This window comes from Bufo bufo, chromosome 7 (assembly GCF_905171765.1).
Source record: "Bufo bufo chromosome 7, aBufBuf1.1, whole genome shotgun sequence".
NCBI classification, from domain to species: Eukaryota; Metazoa; Chordata; class Amphibia; order Anura; family Bufonidae; genus Bufo; species Bufo bufo.
The window spans coordinates 190,226,239-190,250,092 of NC_053395.1; the positions used below are offsets into that span (position 1 = coordinate 190,226,239).

Sequence of the window (23,854 nt, forward strand, 5' to 3'; positions counted from 1 at the left end):
AATGCAGAGTGATAGATTAAGGTTCAATGTAGCAGCCAAATGACAGTTGCTCATTTAGACCTCTAGGGGCCACGGTTTGAAGGTGGAATATCCACCAAGTCTCTCTCTGCAATATTTTCCGATCCCAATCCCCTCCCCTTTTTGGTCTTGCGACCACTTCAATACCCATAGATCTCAACTCCGATGCATCACCACCATGTATCATGTTAATATGTTTGGCAATAGGTGTATCTCTATCGTTCCTAATGTCGCCCAAATGTTCACCTATCCGGCGTCGCAACTCACGGGTGGTTTTCCCAATATATTCGAGACCACATATACAGTTGGCCCTGTAGATCACTCCCCTGGTGCGACAATTGATGAAATGTCTAATTTGGTGACACTTGCCGGTGACATTGGCATAATACGACCGTCCCTTCAGAATGTGTCCACACGCCACACAACCACTACAGCGAAAACAACCGATTGGACGTTGAAGCCATGTCTCTTTAGAATCACGTGTATCGCTGTAGTGGCTGTGTACGAGGCGATCCCTAAGGCTGAGGCCCCTACGGTAGGTGACCTGTGCTGTTTCCGGGATAACCTTTTTAATGTCTGGGTCAATGAGGAGGACCTTCCAATGTTTCCTTAGTATCTGTTTAACCTCCGCCGAGGAGTCATCAAATGTGCCTATAAGGCATATCAAACCAGTCTCCGGTTTTTGGTGTTTGGGATAGAGAAGGTCATCTCTTGCTCCCACAAGTTCTTTTAAAGGCACTTTTTAAGACCGCATCTGGGTACCCCCTTTCCCGAAAACGACTTCTAAGATCGTCAGCCTGTGTTTAAAATGTATCCCAAGTGGAACAGTTCCTCCTGATGCGCAGGTACTGTCCCACTGGTATTCCCCTTTTCAGGGGGAAGGGATGGTGGCTGCTCCAATGTAGAAGTGAGTTCGTGGAAGTGGGTTTCCTGAACATGTCTGTTTGAATCAGGTCATCCTTGCCCCTTGAGATGGAAATATCAAGGAAAGGCAAGGTATTTGTTTCAAAGACCGAGGTAAACTTCATGTTTATGTCATTAACATTAAGATACTTAACAAAGTCAGAGAATTCTACTTCTCCCCCTTTCCAGACAACAAAGACGTCGTCAATGAATCTTGCCCACGTGACGATGCAGGAGATATGTCTATTGGGTGCGTCGCCAAAGACCAGTGTCCTCTCCCACCAGCCCAGGAACAAATTAGCATACGATGGGGCACAAGAACTCCCCATCGCGGTGCCCCTGAGCTGGTGGTAGAGGACACCATCAAACAGGAAATAATTCCTTGTAAGAACAAAGTTGAGTAACTGCAAGACAAAAACATTATGTGGATAAAACTGTTGGCCCCTAGTATAGAGGAATGATTCCACTGCCCTCATACCGAGGTGATGAGGTATGGACAAATAGAGGGCCTCAACGTCGATAGAGGCTAGGGATGTCCCCTCCTCCAAGCTGATTCCCTCTAGGCGACCAAGAAGGTCACTCGTATCTCTCATGTATGAGGGCAGTGTTTTGACAAATGGTGCCAAAATGTGGTCCAAGTAGATCCCCAAGTTTTGGATCAAACTATTTACACCCGAAACAATCGGGCGTCCCTTAACAGGGAAGCCACCCTTATGCACCTTGGGTAGGCTATAAAAGGTGGCTACTGTAGGATGTTTTTTATACAAGTACTCGAATTCATCACCAGAAATAAGGTCATCAGTTTTTGCCAATCGCAATATCTCAATTAACTCCCTCTGATATTTAACGGTGGGATCACAGCTCAGTTTTTCATATGTGTCACTGTCATCAAGCAAGGCATGACACATATTAGTGTAGTCATTGGTGTTCATCAACACGATGTTTCCCCCTTTATCCGAGGGTTTTATGATTAGGTTTTTCTTTTTCTCCAAGTCCAGCAAAGCTTTATGCTCGCTTTTGCTGCAATTGAAGCCACCATGACAAGATATCAGACTGGACAGATCCCGACAAACCTGGTTCACAAAAACATCTATACAGGTTGGGTCCCCCAAGGGAGGCATTTTGAGGCTTTTGTTTTTAAGTGACGTAAATGGGCCTTTACCCTCCTGGGGAATGCTGTCACTCAAGCTGTATAGGAGACAAACATCTTGGAGGATGTCGGGTGAGATACCCATCTCTTTGCTCTCTCGCTTCGCGACAAGCGCAAAATGTTTGCGCCATCTAAGCTTTTTGGCAAAGAGGTGGATATCTCTAACCCAGTTGAAGAGGCTGAAGCTAGAGGTAGGAACAAAGGACAGGCCCCTGCTAAGTAGGCACATCTCTGGACCCTGCAGTTGTTGGTTAGAGAGGTTGACTACTTGGTTGTGTTGCCCAGTGGCTTGTTGATCTGAGGTGGTGATCTTTGAGGCCCTCGATTGCGTAGGGGGTAAGGTGTATCTAAAAAATCTGAACCACCCTGGTCCTGTCTTCCTCTCTGGTTGTTCCTTACTCCTCTGCCCCTATAATTTTGAGTTTTCTTGTAGCCCCTGCCCCTTCCTCTGTGTGTCTGATTAGTTTCCCTCTCGTTTTCTGAGGCCTCTGTATCACTAGACGAAGCGTCCACGTCTGGACGTCTAGTCTGTGATATATTGCGATCTAGTGTGGAATATACCTTATTATCCCGGAAATCTTGCAGGTCTCTATTAAACTGGCGATGTTTTCGCTCTTTGAGGTGAAACTGAAATTTGTCAATAGTGTTCTTAAGTTGTAGTTCCTTATTGGCAAAGTCAGTTTCCCCCCCAAATTTCTGTGTGAGTTCAATCTGCTCTTTCAAATTACTCTCCAGTTTCACCAGATTAGCCCTTTCCTCCTCTAGCAAAAGATGCATAAATCTCAAGGAGCTTTTAGTCGCTTCCTCCTCCCACTTACTCATAAGGGAGGTAGATCTGCAGTTATTAGCCGGAGTCAGGCGAGGAGGAAAGGGCCAATCTGGTGAAACTGGAGAGTAATTTGAAAGAGCAGATTGAACTCACACAGAAATTTGGGGGGGAAACTGACTTTGCCAATAAGGAACTACAACTTAAGAACACTATTGACAAATTTCAGTTTCACCTCAAAGAGCGAAAACATCGCCAGTTTAATAGAGACCTGCAAGATTTCCGGGATAATAAGGTATATTCCACACTAGATCGCAATATATCACAGACTAGACGTCCAGACGTGGACGCTTCGTCTAGTGATACAGAGGCCTCAGAAAACGAGAGGGAAACTAATCAGACACACAGAGGAAGGGGCAGGGGCTACAAGAAAAACTCAAAATTATAGGGGCAGAGGAGTAAGGAACAACCAGAGAGGAAGACAGGACCAGGGTGGTTTAGATTTTTTAGATACACCTTACCCCCTATGCAATCGAGGGCCTCAAAGATCACCACCTCAGATCAACAAGCCACTGGGCAACACAACCAAGTAGTCAACCTCTCTAACCAACAACTGCAGGGTCCAGAGATGTGCCTACTTAGCAGGGGCCTGTCCTTTGTTCCTACCTCTAGCTTCAGCCTCTTCAACTGGGTTAGAGATATCCACCTCTTTGCCAGAAAGCTTAGATGGCGCAAACATTTTGCGCTTGTCGCGAAGCGAGAGAAAAGAGATGGGTATCTCACCCGACATCCTCCAAGATGTTTGTCTCCTATACAGCTTGAGTGACAGCATTCCCCAGGAGGGTAAAGGCCCATTTACTTCACTTAAAAACAAAAGCCTCAAAATGCCTCCCTTGGGGGACCCAACCTGTATAGATGTTTTTGTGAACCAGGTTTGTCGGGATCTGTCCAGTCTGATATCTTGTCATGGTGGCTTCAATTGCAGCAAAAGCGAGCATAAAGCTTTGCTGGACTTGGAGAAAAAGAAAAACCTAATCATAAAACCCTCGGATAAAGGGGGAAACATCGTGTTGATGAACACCAATGACTACACTATTATGTGTCATGCCTTGCTTGATGACAGTGACACATATGAAAAACTGAGCTGTGATCCCACCGTTAAATATCAGAGGGAGTTAATTGAGATATTGCGATTGGCAAAAACTGATGACCTTATTTCTGGTGATGAATTCGAGTACTTGTATAAAAAACATCCTACAGTAGCCACCTTTTATAGCCTACCCAAGGTGCATAAGGGTGGCTTCCCTGTTAAAGGACGCCCGATTGTTTCGGGTGTAAATAGTTTGACCCAAAACTTGGGGATCTACTTGGACCACATTTTGGCACCATTTGTCAAAACACTGCCCTCATACCTGAGGGATACGAGTGACCGTCTTGGTCGCCTGGAGGGAATCAGCTTGGAGGAGGGGACATCCCTAGCCTCTATCGACGTTGAGGCCCTCTATTCGTCCATACCTCATCACCTCGGTATGAGGGCAGTGGAATCATTCCTCTATACTAGGGGCCAACAGTTTTATCCACATAATGTTTTTGTCTTGCAGTTACTCAACTTTGTTCTTTCAAGGAATTATTTCCTGTTTGATGGTGTCCTCTACCACCAGCTCAGGGGCACCGCGATGGGGAGTTCTTGTGCCCCATCGTATGCTAATTTGTTCCTGGGCTGGTGGGAGAGGACACTGGTCTTTGGCGACGCACCCAATAGACATATCTCCTGCATCGTCACGTGGGCAAGATTCATTGACGACGTCTTTGTTGTCTGGAAAGGGGGAGAAGTAGAATTCTCTGACTTTGTTAAGTATCTTAATGTTAATGACATAAACATGAAGTTTACCTCGGTCTTTGAAACAAATACCTTGCCTTTCCTTGATATTTCCATCTCAAGGGGCAAGGATGACCTGATTCAAACAGACATGTTCAGGAAACCCACTTCTACGAACTCACTTCTACATTGGAGCAGCCACCATCCCTTCCCCCTAAAAAGGGGAATACCAGTGGGACAGTACCTGCGCATCAGGAGGAACTGTTCCACTTGGGATACATTTAAAACACAGGCTGACGATCTTAGAAGTCGTTTTCGGGAAAGGGGGTACCCAGATGCGGTCTTAAAAAGTGCCTTTAAAAGAGCTTGTGGGAGCAAGAGAGATGACCTTCTCTATCCCAAACCCAAAAAAACGGAGACTGGTTTGATACGCCTTATAGGCACATTTGATGACTCCTCGGCGGAGGTTAAACAGATACTAAGGAAACATTGGGAGGTCCTCCTCATTGACCCAGACATTAAAAAGGTTATCCCGGACACAGCACAGGTCACCTACCGTAGGGGCCTCAGCCTTAGGGATCGCCTTGTACATAGCCACTACAGCGATACACGTGATTCTAAAGAGACATGGCTTCAACGTCCAATCGGTTGTTTTCGCTGTAGTGGTTGTGTGGCGTGTGGACACATTCTGAAGGGACGGTCGTTTTATGCCAATGTCACCGGCAAGTGTCACCAAATTAGACATTTCATCAATTGTCGCACCAGGGGAGTGATCTACAGGGCCAACTGTATATGTGGTCTCGAATATATTGGGAAAACCACCCGTGAGTTGCGACGCCGGATAGGTGAACATTTGGGCGACATTAGGAACGATAGAGATACACCTATTGCCAAACATATTAACATGATACATGGTGGTGATGCATCGGAGTTGAGATTTATGGGTATTGAAGTGGTCGCAAGACCAAAAAGGGGAGGGGATTGGGATCGGAAAATATTGCAGAGAGAGACTTGGTGGATATTCCACCTTCAAACCGTGGCCCCTAGAGGTCTAAATGAGCAACTGTCATTTGGCTGCTACATTGAACCTTAATCTATCACTCTGCATTTCAGCGATATAGTCCGGTCACTCCCTCAGCTACCCCTAGAAAATGTTGATGGGACTGCAATAATAAATGACTCTGTTGGAGTGACATACCGAGCTAGATTACTATACCCCTTATTGGGATCTGATTAAAAGAGGCATTTTAAAATATGGTTGCGCTGAAGCAATTAATTGGCAACGACAGTTATTTGAAGAATCACCTGAAAAACTCTGATATTCCATTTGGTGATCTGCAGACCAGGCGGACCAATGGAAAATACTTTAGATCTTGGTGGAAGCAGAGGTTGAGCTTACTTGCCCTTTGACTTCATCTCTGCACCTCACTAAAACACCCACCTCAAGCATGCGCAGTGGAGACTATATGCCGTCTGAAACCTAACAAGTGAAGGCAGCGTTTTGCTTGGCCACCTGAAAATGTACGGACCTCTACTTCACTATCAAAGCGGAGCTTCGTCTTGGTTGCCTGGCAGCAGGAACCTGCCTCCACGCTAAGCGTCATAGAAAGGAAAGGAATCACGTGACTATAGGCGGAACAGCTGATGTATCACGTGACCATGACGCTACCTGATAACGAGGGGGCGTTGGATGGAGGCGGGGCTTCTCTGCTTTTTAAATGACCCGCGAACATGGCCTCATTGCCACTGCTACACGCGGGACGCCAGGGAACACCCTCCATCCATCCCTATCTGGGAACAGTTATCATCAACAACTGGACAGATAAGCCGCTTATTTCCTTATGCTTGCATATCAGATTGTTATAAGCATTAGATAAGCAACGTTGCACTGATTTCTAAACGTCCGCTAGTGACATCACTAGTGGGAGATCGGCTACAATGTATATCAAATAGTTACTATCAACTGACGCGATGCATTTACTATTGGTTGGGAGGTATATTGAATAGATACTTCTAGCTAATATGATGCATTTATGAATATACTACCATTGGTTTACTAGGCTTGGATTGAAGTCTTACTGACAAGTATAATCTGGTTTAGCTAAGACTGGTGACCCCTGGTTATTCCTGGTTTACTTTCCAGGTTTTGACACTCATACCTGGATATTAGTGTGTATCGAATACTGAACACACTATATCTCTTTTTCCATACGGATAGAGATTAAATACCAGGAATCACCACAGGCCATGCGAAATAGAGGGTAATTTGGTCTTTATTACCACAACGTTTGGCTGGTTGGAGGCCACATAATAACCTACCTATACACTTTATCTGCTGTACAGTTGTCCACTACAAGGGAGACTGCATAAGCTTATTGGGTATAGTATATTAGTGTGCTCTCTGTGACCCCTCTATTTTGCAGGATAAGTGAGCCCAGTTGAGGGGCTCTTCGGATATAATCTTGTCCCCTGACGAATCAGGTAACACTGAGGAAACGCGTCGGGACTCTTTGACCACTTGAATATGTACATTCTTGGGACATCATGACCCTTTGATTATTTAAACTTTTTTTGTGTATTAACTAGTTCAGGTACTACAGGTGACTCAACATCAGCTGTGAATTTACCTGTTCTTGTTTTATCACATTCTCTTTTTCCAGCTTTCCCTTCCTTTGCCCCCGCTGTTAGGGATACCATCTATAGGACCATATTCTGGCTATCGGGCAAAGCTGGGCAGTCCACAATCAGGAAGGGTGATAATAGGGATATTGGAGTAGATAGGAGGGAGGATATCGAGAGACAGGGCTACCTAGGGTTTTGGACCCAGCACTGTGTCTTTCTGCCTTGGTACCTGGCTACCCTTCACCCTGTCTCCTTACACTATTACTATCCCTTTTTGGTCCCTTCCCATCTCCGCCCATTTTTTACAGGAGAATAGTGTAACTAGTGGCAACTATTAAGTATCGTTAAGTATAGTAGGGCCCATTATTTTATCTACATACATAAATAAATGTTATGTTTTAAACCTAATAAGCTACCCATTCATTGTGAATTCCAGAATGTGGAGACACTAAAGAATCATTATTATTTTTTTTTTATGCTTTGTTATGTAAAACTGAAACAAATAACCAAAAAAAGTCATATTTGGTATTGTTGCGTTCGTGACAACGTGCTGTATAAAAATACCACATGATCTAACCTGTCAGATGAATGTTGTAAATAACAAAAAATAAAAACGGTGCCAAAACAGCTATTTCTTGTTACCTTGCCTCACAAAAAGTGTAATATAGAGCAACCAAAAATCATATATACCCTAAAATAGTACCAACTAAACTTCCACTGTATCCTGTAGTTTCTAAAATTGGGTCACTTTTTTGGAGTTTCTACTCTAGGGGTGCATCAGGGGGGCTTCAAATGGGACATGGTGTCAAAAAACCACTCCAGCAAAATCTGCCTTCCAAAAACCATATGGCATTCCTTTCCTTCTGCGCCCTGCCGTGTGCCTGTACAGCGGTTTACGACCACATATGGGGTGTTTCTGTAAACTACAGAATCAGGGCCATAAATATGGAGTTTTGTTTGGCTGTTAACCCTTGCTTTGTAACTGGAAAAAATTGATTCAAATGGAAAATCTGCCAAAAAAGTGAAATTTTTAAATTTTATCTCTATTTTTCATTAATTCTTGTGGAACACCTAAAGGGTTAACAAAGTTTGTAAAATCAGTTTTGAATACCTTGAGGGGTGTAGTTTCTAAAATGGGGTCATGTTAGGGTGGTTTCTATTATGTAAGCCTCGCAAAGTGACTTCAGATCTGAACTATTTTTGAAGGTATTACTATCTATTATTAAAGTAGAGAAATTGAAATTTGGAAATTAGCTAATTTTTCCACATTTTTGGTAAATTTGGTATTTTTTTTATAAATAAAAATGAATTTTTTTAACTCCATTTTACCAGTATCATGGAGTACAATATGTGACGAAAAAACTATCTCAGAATGCCCCGGATAAGTAAAAGCGTTTTAAAGTTATCACCACATATAGTAACACTGGTCAGATTTGCAAAAAAATGGCCTGGTCCTTAAGGTGAAAATGAGCCCGGTCCTCAAGGGGTTAAAACTAAAAAGTAAGGAGTTTAGTGACCTTCAAAACATAACAGACCAGGTAATGGGATTCCTCATTTCTCCTGGGTGGTAGTACTGCTACTGCTTTCATGACATAAACAGAAAAATGATATTTCACCAGTATGGGGTTGCTTGAGCTTTTTAAGTAATTAACAAGAGGACATTACGTCCTAGAAGATTTTTACCTAAGGCTACTTTCACACTTGCGTTTTTCTTTTCCGGTATAGAGTTCCATCACAGGGGCTCTATACCGGAAAAGAACTGATCAGGTATGTCCCCATGCATTCTGAATGGAGAGTAATCCGTTCAGTTTGCATCAGGATGTCTTCAGTTCAGTCGTTTTGACTGATCAGGCAAAAGAGAAAACCGCAGCATGCTACGGTTTTATCTCCGGCTAAAAAAACTGAAGACTTGCCTGAATGCCGGATCCGGCATTTTTTCCCATAGGAATGTATTAGTGCCGGATCCGGCATTCAAAATACCGGAATGCCGGATCCGTCCTTCCGGTATGCGCATGCGCAGACTGAAAAAAAGGTGAAAAAATAAATGCCGGATCCGTTTTTGCCGGATGACACCGGAAAGACGAATCCGGCATTTCAATGCATTTTTTTGACTGATCAGGCATTTTTAAGACTGATCAGGATCCTGATCAGTCTTACTAATGCCATCAGTTAGCATACATTTTGCCTGATCCGGCAGGCAGTTCCGGCGACGGAACTGCTTGCCGGATCTCTCTGCCGCAAGTGTGAAAGTAGCCTAAGTCAGTATGTATGTTTGAAAATATTTATTCCAGTGGTACATAAATCATTAGGCAATATAGGCTTATGTCTATAGGTAAGAAAGCAATAGGCAAAAGAAAGTGGATTCTGGTAGGGACATGGCTTTAAGAAACACTCTGGCCAAAGATGTGTTGAGGGCCCTAAACCACTACATAAGGCGGTGTTCTTTGAATCCCATGTACCAACCCCTCAGGTCCTGCATTTTTCATGAAAAAGCGTCTGCTCTGCCTGGTTGTGTACCTTTTACCAAGAGTGTAAATTCTGTCCTTGTCAATCAGTAGTTGAAAAACACAAAAATAATTAGGTTCATTCTTTTATTTTTTCCCAGGTTCCATGCTGGATATTATAAAAAATGTGGTCAGCAGAGGTGAACATAAGAACGGCGTGCTAGAAGAGCCAATTATCGCAACAATTCTTAAAGAAGTCTTAGAAGGGTTAGATTATCTACACAGGAATGGGCAAATTCATAGGTATGTTACACAGTCTGAAGAGATGGTGCATTAGGCCATCATGGTAAAATATTTATATCACATGGTTTTCAGGTTTAAAGGGGATTTCTCATTCTATCGAATGGGAGATGAGCTGCAGTACTCTGTATGGCCACTACACAGTGCATGGAGCTGTCTGCTCTCTGCTCTGTACATTGCGGTAGTTGAGGTAGCTGATTGGTGGACTTGCCGATCGTCAGCTTGCCCCAACTACTTGATATTGATAACATACTCATAGGTTAGGTCTTCAATATTGAATTCCTGGAAAATTTCTTTAAAGAGGTTTTCCGGTTGTGGCATTATTATGGAATATATTAATATAATGGACACTTGCTTGTTGTCAGAGAGACAACCCCCAGTATGCATTCTATGATTGAAACTATTTGCAGCAAAGACTTGAAACTGTCAGGAATTCCTCTGAGTCTATCATACATATGCCTTAAACTTATTTCCTGTTTACATTCCTTCTTGCTAAAAGACCAATCATGTGAGCCCACTCCTCCCGCTAATATGGAGGGTATATAATGTGAAGCCCCCACCTAATAAATTAGAGTTATGCTTTGACCTTATATAGAGTGTGAGTGTTATTTCTCTCGCCGTGCATGCACGTATCTATCTATCTAATTTGGAACAGTGTATCAACCTACCTGACCATTGATCAGAACCAGAACAGCATGTCATCCCTTGTTTACAGGATAGGGAGTAACTATTAGATTACTGATCCTGACTGATCACAAGAATGGGGAGCCATACCCTTCAAGGCCCCTGAAATGCACAGACTGGGAGGTCGGCATGTGCCCTGCCACTCTGCCACTCCTTTCGTTTCTACTGGAATTCTGGAGACAGCCCAGTACAGCACTATTTCTGGAACTCCCATAGAGATGAATGGAGCGGCAGTGCACATGGCCGACCTGATGTGCTTTCATTTTGGAGGGGTACAAGATCCCTGTTCTCGTGATTGGTAGTGGCCAATTTATTGGTTATCCCCTATGATGTGGATGACTTACCACAGCCGGAGTGCCCCTTTAAAGGGGTTGTCTCACTTCAGTAAGTGGCATTTATCATGTAGAGAAAGTTAATACAAGGCACTTACTAATGTATTGTGATTGTCCATATTGCCTCCTTTGCTGGCTGGATTCATTTTTCCCTCACATTGTACGCTGCTTGTTTCCATGGTTTGGACCATCCTGCAATCCAGCAGCAGTGGCCGTGCTTCCACACTATAGAAAAAACTACCAGCCTATGTGCACTCCCACAGTCCTGGCCACTAGAGAGGTTTGTGCTTTTTCCTATAGTGTACAAGCACGGCCACCGCCGCTGCCGGATTGCAGGGTGGTCATAACCGTGGAATCTAGCAGTGTATAATGTGATGGAAAAATGAATCCAGCCAGCAAAGGAAGCAATATGGATAATCACAATACATTAGTAAGTGCCTTGTATTAACTTTCTCTATATGATAAATGCCACTTACTGGCACTTACACAACCCCTTTAAGTACTACCCATATGGAGAATTCTGTTTACAGACGGAAAAATTCAATAAATAGTAACCACAGAGTGCAAGCCGCGGTATTAGTATTAAACCATGTGAAGTAAGAGAAAGCTGCACATACAACGCATACAACGGCTGCACATCTCAATGTTAAAAACTATAATTTATTTAGCAACACAAGACAAAAGTTAAAAGCATTGTATACAATTACAACCACGTGTTAGGACAAAGCAATACGTCCAATGCACATCCCTATAATCACCAAGTCTAAATATGGACAAACGTAGGCCGCCAAAGCAATGCAAAATTCTTAATATGCAATAAATATGACATCAAAATAATGCGTATACTCATCAGTTGTAGATACAGGCACGCATGGTGCATAGGTCTAGCTCTGGGGGATGTGTAATGGACGTATTGCTTTGTCCTAACACATGGTTGTAATTGTATACAATGTTTTTGTCTTGTGTTGCTAAATAAATGATAGTTTTTAACATTGAGATGTGCAGCCGTTGTATGCGGTTTTGCTTTCTCTTACTTCACATAGAATTCCGTTTACAGCATCTGTTCAGTTCATCATTTTGATGAGCTGAACAATCAGTTGCTGTGAGGCCCCTTTCACACGGGCGAGTATTCAGCGCGGGTGCGATGAGTGAGGTGAACGCATTGCACCCGCACTGAATCCCGACCCATTCATTTCTATGGGGCTGTGCACACGAGCAGTGATTTCCACACATCACTTGTGCGTTGCGTGAAAATCGCAGCATGTTCTATATTCTGCGTTTTTCACGCAACGCAGGCCCCATAGAAGTGAATGGGGCTGTGTGAAAATCGCAAGCAAGTGCGGATGCGGTGCGATTTTCACGCACGGTTGCTAGGAGACGATCGGGATGGAGACCCGATCATTATTATTTTCCCTTATAACATGGTTATAAGGGAAAATAATAGCATTTTGAATACAGAATGCATAGTACAATAGCGCTGGAGGGGTTAAAAAAAAAAAAAAAAAAAATTAAACTCGCCTTAGTCCATTTGCTCGCGCAGTCGGCATCTCTTCTGTCTTCTTTTTTGCTTTGTGCAGGAAAAGGGCCTGTGGTGACGTCACTCCGGTCATCACATGGTCCATCACATGATCTTTTACCATGGTGATGGGTCATGTGATGACCGGAGTGACGTCACCACAGGCTGCGCGATCAAGTGGATTAAGGTGAGTTTAATTTATTATTATTTTTTTTAACCCCTCCAGCGCTATTTTACTATGCATTCTGTATTCAGAATGCTATTATTTTCCCTTATGACCATGTTCTAAGGGGAAATAATACAATCTACAGAACACCGATCCCAAGCCTGAACTTCTGTGAAGAAGTTCGGGTTTGGGTACCAAACATGCCGATTTTTCTCACACGAGTGCAAAACGCATTACAATGTTTTGCACTCGCGCGGAAAAATCGTTCATGTTCCCGCAACGCACCCGCGCCTTTTCCCGTAACGCCCGTGTGAAAGAGGCCTAACAGTGACATGAATGCTACATTGGTATCTATGACATAGGAGACCTTAAAAGGGTTTTCTGAGATTTTTACTGATGACCTATCCTCTGGATAGATCATCAGTATCTGATATGTGGTGGTCCAACACCTCGGACCCCCACCAGTGAGTTGTTTGAGAAGGCACCGCCACTCCCAGTAGCTCCGCAGCGTTCTCTCAGCTCACCAGGCACAGCGCCGAACATTGTATACCAAGCACTACCACTACCTACCACTACCTCCTGCGATACCAAGCACAGCCCCATTGACTAAAATGGAGCTGAACTGTGCCTAGGCCTTGTGACTAATGAACGTGACATCACAAGCTAAGAGAAGGTCGCGGCGCTACTACGAGACAATCGGACACTGATGTCCTTTCCAGAGGATAGGTCATCAGTAAAAATATCTCGGAAAACACTTTTAAAGAAAAACTTTATTCGTGCCATAGGCCCTGTGGCAAACCTCCTAGAAGTTCCTCTCTGCCACCACACATACCTGTAGGTGGTGGTAATTAAACCTATCTTCTGGAACAGACAGAGAATTATTTTGGTTTGCATGTCAGAGGCTTTCACTATAAAATGTTCAAAAAGAAGCAAAACCATGGATTAAAATTCCAATCAGTCCAAGGAAATGTGAAATGTATCTTGGGGTTATTTTATTTTGTTATAATTGACCTCTTGTGATTATGATGCAGATCAAAAATCAACCGCATTTCCTGATCTAATTTCCTTTCTGAGTCACAGACATAACAATATTTGTCAGCTATATGGAATCTGTTGACTTTTTTGCTGTCTTTTATAAGTCCAATCAGACTCGACTAAGAGAGCTAAAGATTTGGTGACATCGCAACCATGGGCCAGATCTCGTCATTGGACTTCTACTGCTCTTCTCCTATCGATAGTTCTGGTTTACCACATTATTCCTGTTTATTTGTGTGACTGTAGAGATGTTGTCTAATACCTGCCTGATGAAGAGACCTAAAGGGGTCCTTTACATGGGCTGACCATGCAGGCAATTAGCAGGGATGGACTGTTCTTCCCCGAGAATTGACGGATTGTGAACGGAGGTGAGAGCTGCATTTACACACAGCTCTGGGGATGAGATATCACTCCCATCGCCCTTAGAGATTCATAGTTTTTAAGCAGCAGACTCCTATTTATGCCGAATGATCTTTTGCCCGGAGGTGATGATTTTGGTGTACGCATGAACAATGCTTTCACCCGATGAACGAGCATTTGCTCATTGTTCAGATGATCGGGGGAACCGTTCATAGGAACTCTCCTTCCTGATAGTTGCCCTTAAGTGTCCTTAAGTAGTCTCGAAATTTATCAGATTTTTAGTTAGCCGTTAAAAGCCATCAGCTGCTGCTCACTGTGATTTTTATCTTATCTTAAGATGTATATTAATTTTAATATTTTTTCTCTAGGGACCTAAAGGCTGGAAATATCCTTTTAGGAGAAGATGGATCAGTACAGATAGCAGGTAATTTCAGTGACACAAATGCAGTCTAAATCTGTATACTGCGAGAATTCACCTACTGCTGCCTGCAGTGGAAAGGGCTATTTTATTTGTGGTTGAGGGGGGGCTTAAGGGTTAACATGCAATGGTTAACCCTTAGGCCTCTTTCACACGGGCGAGTTTTCCGCGCGGGTGCGATGCGCGAGGTGAACGCAGTGCACCCGCACTGAATCCGGACCCATTCATTTCTATGAGGCTGTGCACATGAGCGGTGATTTTTCACGCATCACTTATGCGTTGCGTGAAAATCGCAGCATGCTCTATATTCTGCGTTTATCACGCAACGCAGGCCCCATAGACGTGAATGGGGCTGCGTGAAAATCGCAAGCATCCGCAAGCAAGTGCGGATGCGGTGCGATTTTCACGCACGGTTGCTAGGAGACGATCGGGATGGAGACCCGATCATTATTATTTTCCCTTATAACATGGTTATAAGGGAAAATAATAGCATTCTGAATACAGAATGCATAGTACAATAGCGCTGGAGGGGTTAAAAATAAAATAAAATAATTTAACTGACCTTAATCCACTTGCTCGCGCAGCCCGGCATCTCTTCTGTGTTCTTCTTTGCTGTGTACAGGAAAAGGACCTGTGGTGATGTCACTCCGGTCATCACATGATCCATCACCATGGTAAAAGATCATGTGATGGACCATGTGATGACTGGAGTGACGTCACCACAGGTCCTTTTCCTGTACACAGCAAAGAAGAAGACAGAAGAGATGCCGGCTGCGCGATCAAGTGGATTAAGGTGAGTTAAATTATTTTTTTATTTTTTTAACCTCTCCAGCGCTATAGTACTATGCATTCTGTATTAAGAATATATTATTTTCCCTTATAACATGGTTATAAGGGAAAATAATAGCAATCTACACAACCCCGATCCCAAACCCGAACTTCTGTGCCGATTATTCTCACGCGCGTGCAAAACGCATTACAATGTTTTGCACTCGCGTGGAAAAATCGCGCATGTTCCCGCAATGCACCCGCACCTTTTCCCGCAACGCCTGTGTGAAACCAGCCTTAAGGTTTATGATAATATTTCTGTTGGTCTAGGTTGGCTAAAGGGTTAATACAGGTTTTTCCACTTTGGTCTGAGATAGAAAATGTGTTATTTCTAGCAGTATGGCATTTAAAGGGTCCCAAACTTTTTGTAGAGACATATCAAAGTTTACATTGGTGGGAGTCTGAGCACTGAGAACGAGGGGAAAGACGCACGCGAATATTGCATTCTGTCTCCTCACTGCTAAGGACGTAATCAAAATGGTCCCATAGACTTCTATGGAGCCCATCCCGTGCGTATGCACACTTTTCTGTCCCCTCGTTCTAGGGATCGGCAAGGTTCTCAGTGCTCAGACCTCTTCCAATCTAAACTTTTGATATGTCTCTATGACATCAAAAGTTAAAAAAAAAGTTACTGACCCTATAATACATTTTATTCTTGGAGGTATAGGGTAGTGAAGTGGTTAATGGAAATATCGCCGGTGGTCTTGGTTACTGAGTCGGTAATGGTAGTATTTCTGGTTGTCTAGACTGAGTGATGAAGGGATTAATGTGTAAATGGTTGGTGGTCACGAGGGGATGATTTTAACCATTCTGGTGGTCTAGGGTGTTGAAGGGTTTGGTTCTGCACTATTCCTAGAGATCGGTGCAGAGCAGGAGATGGAAAGAACTGGGCAGACCCCTTCATAAGCACTCATCCAGGTCGGTATGGAAGTGGTCTGGTAGGCAAAGTTCTGCTTGGCCACCTTGACCTCTGGACCTGAGAATGAGAGTTCACGAAGCTCTGTAAAGGCAGACCTGGATATAAAAAATAAATAAAATCTAAATAATTTTAAAAATAATGTCATATCCAGAGCTTCAAGTCAGTAAATTATTGTCTCAGTCTTAATTGTTGTAAAGTCTCAGGACTTTCCGAAAACAGCCCAATCACAGAAGTGTTGCACTCGGTTGGAAGCCATTTATTTTCCCAACCATCCTAAATACGTAATATATTACAGAGAGAGCGTATGAGCAATACCATCTATAACAAATGTGATTTATGAGGGCTGGCACGAGATAGGGGTAATTGAAAGCTAGAATGACCTTTTTGAGATTCCATAGATAGTATTGAAATTCAAATAGGGAAGGTTGCACAAATTGAGTTCTCCAGGACTCCATCGAGGAAAACTGATTAGGAGATTCCAAGTAATTTGGTTCTTCTGAGAAATTTAAGCTGGAGGATAAAGAATGAAAGAAAAATGACATAATAAGCATAATGGGCAAAAAATTTACTTTAATATATTACAAATCCACATAATTATCCATGTTAACTGAACAGAATGTATCCTAGCTTCATTTCGATTTCTTTTCTGCAGACATTGGCTTCAGGGGTTTGGTATTTTTCATTAACTATAGCAATTTTCGGCCTAGGACAGGGCATAGAAAAATATTTCACAGCTCGCAAATGTTCTTTCAGTATATTGTGGAGTAGCATGAACTAAGCTACAAGCGAGTCAGAAGTCATGAACTGCTCACATTTTGCATTAGTATCAATGAAACGTTGTATGCAGCCCCTTGAATGGAACTTAAAGGGGTTGCCCTGTAACTAGAAGCCCCTTGAGCTGAAGCCCACAGAAGCACTACGGAGTGCTTCTGTGGGTTTTCTGTCCGTGCCTCCGCACCGCAAAAAAGTAGTGCATGCACTACTTTTGAGGTGCGGACCATCGGATGCGGATCGCTGACCCCATTCGAGTGAATGGGTCCACGATCCGCATGTGGCGGCCCCCACGGGCTGCGCCGGTGCATTGCGGACTGCAATATGGGCCCAGCCAGCACGTGTGCATGAGCCCTTACTATTTAACATCAGAATGTGGATGCAGATTTAGGGGAAGGTCACATCACCGCTGTATATTATGTTCCATTAGAGGAGCAGAACAGTGAAAATAAAGGAAGAGCCGGATTCGACAAACGATTGATTACAATGGAGTCCGTTCAGTTTCCATTAGGGATGCTCTTTTTTTTACTGGCCATAAGGACTTTTTTGTCCGGTCTTTTTAAATGAATCTGTGATGGAACAAAGCCTTGCAACGTGGAAAAGGTGTAAATATTTCCAAACATATTCATCATGTGATCTGACTCATCGGTCATGTGCAGACATAGCGGGTTTGAAGTACAGCACAATACATATGAATGGGATTTTTAACATGTCATTCACATGTAATATCTTCTGCTGTAGATTTGAAGGCATGCTGTATATTTTGCCTGTTGCTGATTAGCAGAAGATCATTGTGGTTTTCATCATTTCTATTGCAAAACTGGTGTAAAAAAGTATAGGAAATTTGCATTTATTACTTGTGGATTTTGCTAAAATATGTGGTGGGTTTTTACCCTAATAGCATTCTAACGGGGACTGATGCAGTACGCCAGAATGTGTCTTGTTGTATAATGTTCTAATGTATTGTTCAACCCAGTTTAGCTCTGTATGGATTAGTCAGAGTTAAAAATTCTGACTCTGTCCTTGTAGGAAGTTGGTGATGGACTCGGGTCCGCCGCTAGCTCACTTTAGTGTTAGGCTATTTTCACACCTGCGTTAGATGCGGATCCGTCTGGTATCTGCACAGACGGATCCGCACCTATAATGCAAACGCTTGTATCCGTTCAGAACGGATCCGTTTGCATTATTCTTTAAAAAAAATGTCTAAGTCAAAACGGATCCGTCCTGACTTACATTGAAAGTCAATGGGGGGACGGATCCATTTTCAACTGCACCATATTGTGTCAGTGAAAACGGATCCGTCCCCATTGACCTACATTGTGTGTCAGGACGGATCCGTTTTGGCTCCGCATCGCCAGGCAGTGCAAGCAGCGTTTTGGTGTCCGCATCCAGAGCGGAATGGAGGCGGAACGGGGCCAAGCGGATGCATTGTGAGCGGATCCTTATCCATTCAGAACGCATTGGGGCTGAACTGATCCGTTTTGAACCGTCTGTGAGAGCCCTGAAACGGATCTCACAAACGGAATTCAAAACGCCAGTGTGAAAGTAGCCTTAGCTGAGCAAGTGAGAGGCTACGTGTGCTCACCTTTTGGAGCTTTGTATCAAGAAAGCCATCTCTACTTTTCAGTACTCCAGAAAGTGATAGAGAAATAAAGAACTAGAAGATCCAGAATCTGCACGGCCGACCATTGGAGCCAGTCAGTAAGATATTCGCTGTTTAGGACTGATAAAGACTTTGCTGCAGTGAGAGGGACATTGCTAATACACCTTTCCACATTTTGACACAATCCTGGCCATATTGCCAGTCTTAGATTCTGCAGAGATATAGACTTTGGAGACATGGCCATAAGGAGCACTACGATCCCCATTCTGGCTTATATCCATACATTGCTATCAGGGAAGATTTGCAACTTCCATTCTTGTTTATTTTCTACAATTGGCTGGGTTACTGACTCCGACATCATACGCCGGCCACAGCACCTACACCTCCCGTTTTGCATGCCTACAACACAAAAAACAAGCGCATCCCAACTACCATCAGACAGGAGCCCTGAAATTAGGGTGTGCCCTGAGGGAAGAAAGGGTGCTCCCTCCTGTCCAGCCCTAGGGAGCATTGGGGTGAGAATTGCGACTGTAAATGGCAGTGGAGCCAGAGAGATGGTGCCCATCTACGTTGCATTTCTTACTTTTGCTCTTTGTCATCTTAGTCAAACTTTAGCTACTGTATTTCTGATTAACTTGTATGACTATGCAGGTTGTTATTTTGGATGGTTTTAAAGTTTTGAAAGGTGAGGCTTCTGAACGCGAGTGTTGCATTTACTCATTTAAAGTTGTGCTTGATTTTTTTCAGATTTTGGTGTTAGTTCATTTTTAGCCACAGGTGGCGACATGACAAGGAACAAAGTAAGGAAAACTTTTGTTGGCACCCCCTGCTGGATGGCTCCCGAAGTCATGGAACAGGTATGGAACTTCAGTCACTTTATCTCACATCCAGATCTTGTGAAGATACAGACTTACAGTCCAGCCTCTCCTCTGATACATTTAATTTAACATAATGGGGTTAAATATACCTTAAAGGGTTTTTAGGCATAGGCCAGGCTCGGACTGGCCCACTGGGGAGGCGGGAGATTCCTCGGTGGGCCCCCAGTCTCCTGCGCCCCAGATAAGATGGAGGAGTAATTATTTCTCTTGTTTCTCAGGAGAGATAATTATTGTAGCCAATAGGTGGCAGTATCGCACAGTGATGCAGCCTCCTACTAGTGTACATTGTACAGGAGGCCCCGCAGTATCTTCTAGACTTCTGGGGCTGCTGGCTGTGAAGGAGGAGAGAAGGTGTCTGCCTCCTCCTGCCCTCCCTGCTGTCAGGAAACTGTGGCTTCTGGAGAGAAGGACTCCTCGTCTGCGGTGCTGGGCTGATTTCTCAGGTGTGTGACAGTAGTGAGCTGTAGGAGACTGTAAGGGGGGAAATAAGGATTTGTTTATAGCAGACACAGATCTATGAATGTGTGCTGCTCTCTGCACAGTTCAGAGTGGCATTGGCGGGACTCTGCCTTAGGTACCCCCCAATCCTTCTGCTTTAGGTGCACCCCTAATATTGAATCTTCTCCAGTTGCCCACCTAATACCCCTGCAGCTGCTCCAGGATCCCCACTATTACCCTGCCTCAGGTGACCCTAATGCCTCTGATTTAGGTGCACCCCAGCTCCAGATGCCCCCACTCTAAATGCACCACTAATTTTGCCTCTTCTCCTGTTACCCCTGCTCCAGGATCCACACTATTACCCTGCCTCAGGCGACCCTAATGCCTCTGTTTCAGTTATGACCCTCCGTTTGTGCCCTTTGCTCACGTTGCTCCGCTAGCGCTTTTGCTTGGGCTTTGTTAATGGTTATGACCTGCAAAGGGGGTTGGACTTATGCCTGAAAACTGCTGCACATTTCGTCATATTCTCCAGTATTGACGCGTATGGTTTACATGGCGGCAGTGATGATATTCCATATTTACAGGCATCACTGCTGCCATGTAAAGAGATACTGGTGGTGGAGTGGTGGAGGATTTAAAGGGGTTGTGCAGGTTTTCAAGTTATCCTCTCCACACCATAGGGCATAACTATATGATTAGTGGGGTCCGATTCTGCAACTCCACTGATCCCAGGAACGGGTCCTGTTCCCCCTTTTTATGGTGTGGCAGGCTACACATACGCCCTGCTGCTCCATTCATTCTCTTTGGGACCACTGGAAATAGCCAGCGCTGTACTCTGCCATCTCCGGCGACCCCATAGAGAATGGATGGAGAGGCAGGGCATATGCTCGAACTTCCACTCAGTCAAGAAGTGGGATCAGTGGGGGCTCCAGCGTTCAGACCCCCACGGATCTATCCTGTGGATAGAGGATAACTAGAAAAGTGGACACAGGACCTTTCACAGGAGAGCATTTCTATTTTAGGCTACTTTCACACTTGCGTTCGGAGCGGATCCGCTCATATAATGCATACGATGGGATCCGTTCAGAACGGATCCGTCTGCATTATCTTTCAGAAAAAATTCTTAGTCTGAAAGTTAGTCAGACGGATCCGTCCAGACTTTGCATTGAAAGTCAATGGGGGACGGATCAGTTTGAAAATTGCACCATATTGTGTCAACTTCAAACGAATCCGTCCCCATTGACTTACATTGTAAGTCTGGACGGATCCGTTTGGCTCCGCACGGCCAGGCGGACACCAGAACGCTGCAAGCTGCGTTCGGGTGTCCGCCTGCTGAGCGGAACGGAGGTCAAACGGTGCCAAACTGAGGCATTCTGAGCGGATCCGCCTCTACTCAGAATGCGTTAGGGCAGTACGGATCCGTTCGGGGCCGCTTGTGAGAGCCTTCAAACGGAACTCACAAGCGGAACCCCGAACGCTAGTGTGAAAGTAGCCTAAGTTTGACACATATTTTAGGCCAGATTTTTAATTTTTATTTAAATTATTTTTTATTACACACAATGAAAACCTTTAAGAATAGGGAATGTAAAAAAGGTGAAACAGATATGACACGACAGGTGATAAGGGCCTGACTGCTGAGACCCCCATGATCAAGGGAACGTGGTCTTAAAGGGGTCGTCTCACTTCAGTAAGTCGGATTTATCATGTAGAGAAAGTTTATACAAGCCACTTACTAATATATTGTTATTATCCTTATTGCTTCCTTTGCTGGCTGGATTCATTTTTCCATCACATTATAGACTGCTCATTTCCATGTTTACGACCACTCTGCAATCCATCAGTGGTGGTCGTGCTTGCACACTATAGGATAAAGCACCAGCTTATATGTGCTACCATCCCGGCCACCAGAGAGGCTGACGCTTTTGCCTATAGTGTGCAAGCACGGCCACCGCTGATGGATTGCAGAGTGGTCTGTAACCATGGAAACGAGCAGTGTATCATGTGATGGAAAAATGAATCCAGCTAGCAAAGGAAGCAATATGGATAATAACAGTATATTAGTAAGTTGCTCATATTAACTTTCTCTACATGATAAATGCCACTTACTGAAGTGAGACAACCCCTTTAAGAACCGTGGGCACTGTGACACATGTGCTGCTGGGCTGATTTACAGCCAGGTGAGCTCAAATACTGGACTGGATTCAAGTGCCAGTCCGGGTTTTGGCAGCACCTGACTGTCCTTAAATAGGCAGCTGGGCTCAGAAGCCAGGTCTTTGTGTTGGGATCTGGGAGCCTTGTGTCTAGATGAAGGCTTGCTACCTGTTTGGTGTGAAAGCAGGTTGGAGCTGCTATGGTCAAGGACTCTTTGAGGCAGAATTGCCGCATGATGTGAATTACCACCAACACCACAAGGTGACTTTTTGTTTGAATATGACTGCTTGTTTTGTCACTTGCCTAAAGTGTGAATAAAACACTGAACTGTTTGATCCAAAGAACTTGTTGTTGCCTCTATACTGCGTCCGCTAATCCTATCTACCATAGTGAAACCCCACAATTGGTGGGTGATGCGGGCAAGCGCAGCGAGGCTGGCGTAAACGCCAATGTTTTTTTTTTGCTTTCTGCATTTTTCAGGCACGGTTGTATGTCGTACATAAAACCAGCTGTATTACAACCAGTGCCCCATGACAAAATGGAGGCTGTTGTGAAGGCCCTCATGGTGGCTAAACTGCAGCAGCGAAAAACAAACCTGCAGCAACGCGAGGCTAATAAGCAGCAGCAGGAGACTAACCAGTTGCTGCTACAACACTTGATGGCTTTGCAGACAGCAGGAGCAACCCCGAGCGTCCACGATGCCCGGAAAGCAGTCCATGCCGCGATTCCTAAGATGACCCCCGCAGACGACATCGAAACTTACCTGGCGATGTACGAAAAATGTAGCCATCAGGGAAAAACGACCCTGTGACCAGTGTGCTGAGGTCGCCGCTCCATTCCTGGCATCCGATTCCCATCAAGTGTATTTCGAATTTCCGGACGATCTAGCGCCCAACTACCAAAAAGTCAAGGGTGAGATTCTGGCAAGACTGGGGGTGAATGTGTTGGTCCGAGCCCAGCGGGTGCATCAGTGGTGGTTCAACCCAGCTGTGTCTGCAAGACCCCAGTATTATAACTTACTTCACCTCTTGCAAAAATGGCTACAGCCTGACGTGCTGAGTCCCACTGCTATGCTGGATCGTATGTTAGCCGATATGTTCTGGAGGGCTTTGCCATACCCTCTCCAGCACTGGATCGGTCAGGTGTCTTCTGGCAATGCCCTTGAGATGGTGGACCTGGTGGAACGCTATGAAGCTACCAGGAATCTAAAGGAGGGTTCTGTCGGGAGGGGGGTCGGCAAACCCCGGAAATCTCAACCCCAGGCCGGAATATTTGAGCCGATAAAACCCGCCCGGGATGTACCCATGGCAGTCCTGGCTCTGCTAGTCTGCTGGTGGTGTCAGGAGCCTGGCCATGGAAGGGCTGACTGTCCACATCGGGTTGAGCCCATGGACACTAACTATGGCTACCGTCAGTCACTATATGCCAGGAGGCTATGTGCAACAGGTCTCTAGATCATTTGTGCCAGGTGCAAGTGGAAGACACTCCGGCGGAGGCTCTGCTGGACTCAGGGAGTCTGGTGACCCTAGTAAGGGCTACCCTGGTGCGGTCCCCCGAGTATACTGGCCGGAAAAGTCGGGGTGATGTGCATCCACGGAGACTTAAAAGACTACCCCACCGCGCTGGTGTCTCTAACTACGGTGGCCGGTAAATGGGCCCACGAGGTGCTGTCGCCACAAATCTACATTATGAACTCATAATAGGGAGAGACTTCCCGGGCTTCTCGGCACTGT

General features: G+C 44.6%; 1 protein-coding gene across 2 annotated transcripts in view; it reads left to right on the forward strand.

Annotated features, from left to right (window-relative positions):
* Nucleotides 1–23,854, forward strand: part of STK39 (serine/threonine kinase 39) — a 436,712-nt gene that overhangs the window by 64,494 nt on the left and 348,364 nt on the right. For both annotated transcript variants that reach the window (XM_040440678.1, XM_040440679.1), the window contains exons 4-6: nt 9,884–10,025; nt 14,484–14,539; nt 19,402–19,511. In XM_040440678.1, the coding sequence (XP_040296612.1) occupies nt 9,884–10,025; nt 14,484–14,539; nt 19,402–19,511 (308 nt within the window). The remainder of the gene's footprint in view (nt 1–9,883; nt 10,026–14,483; nt 14,540–19,401; nt 19,512–23,854) is intronic.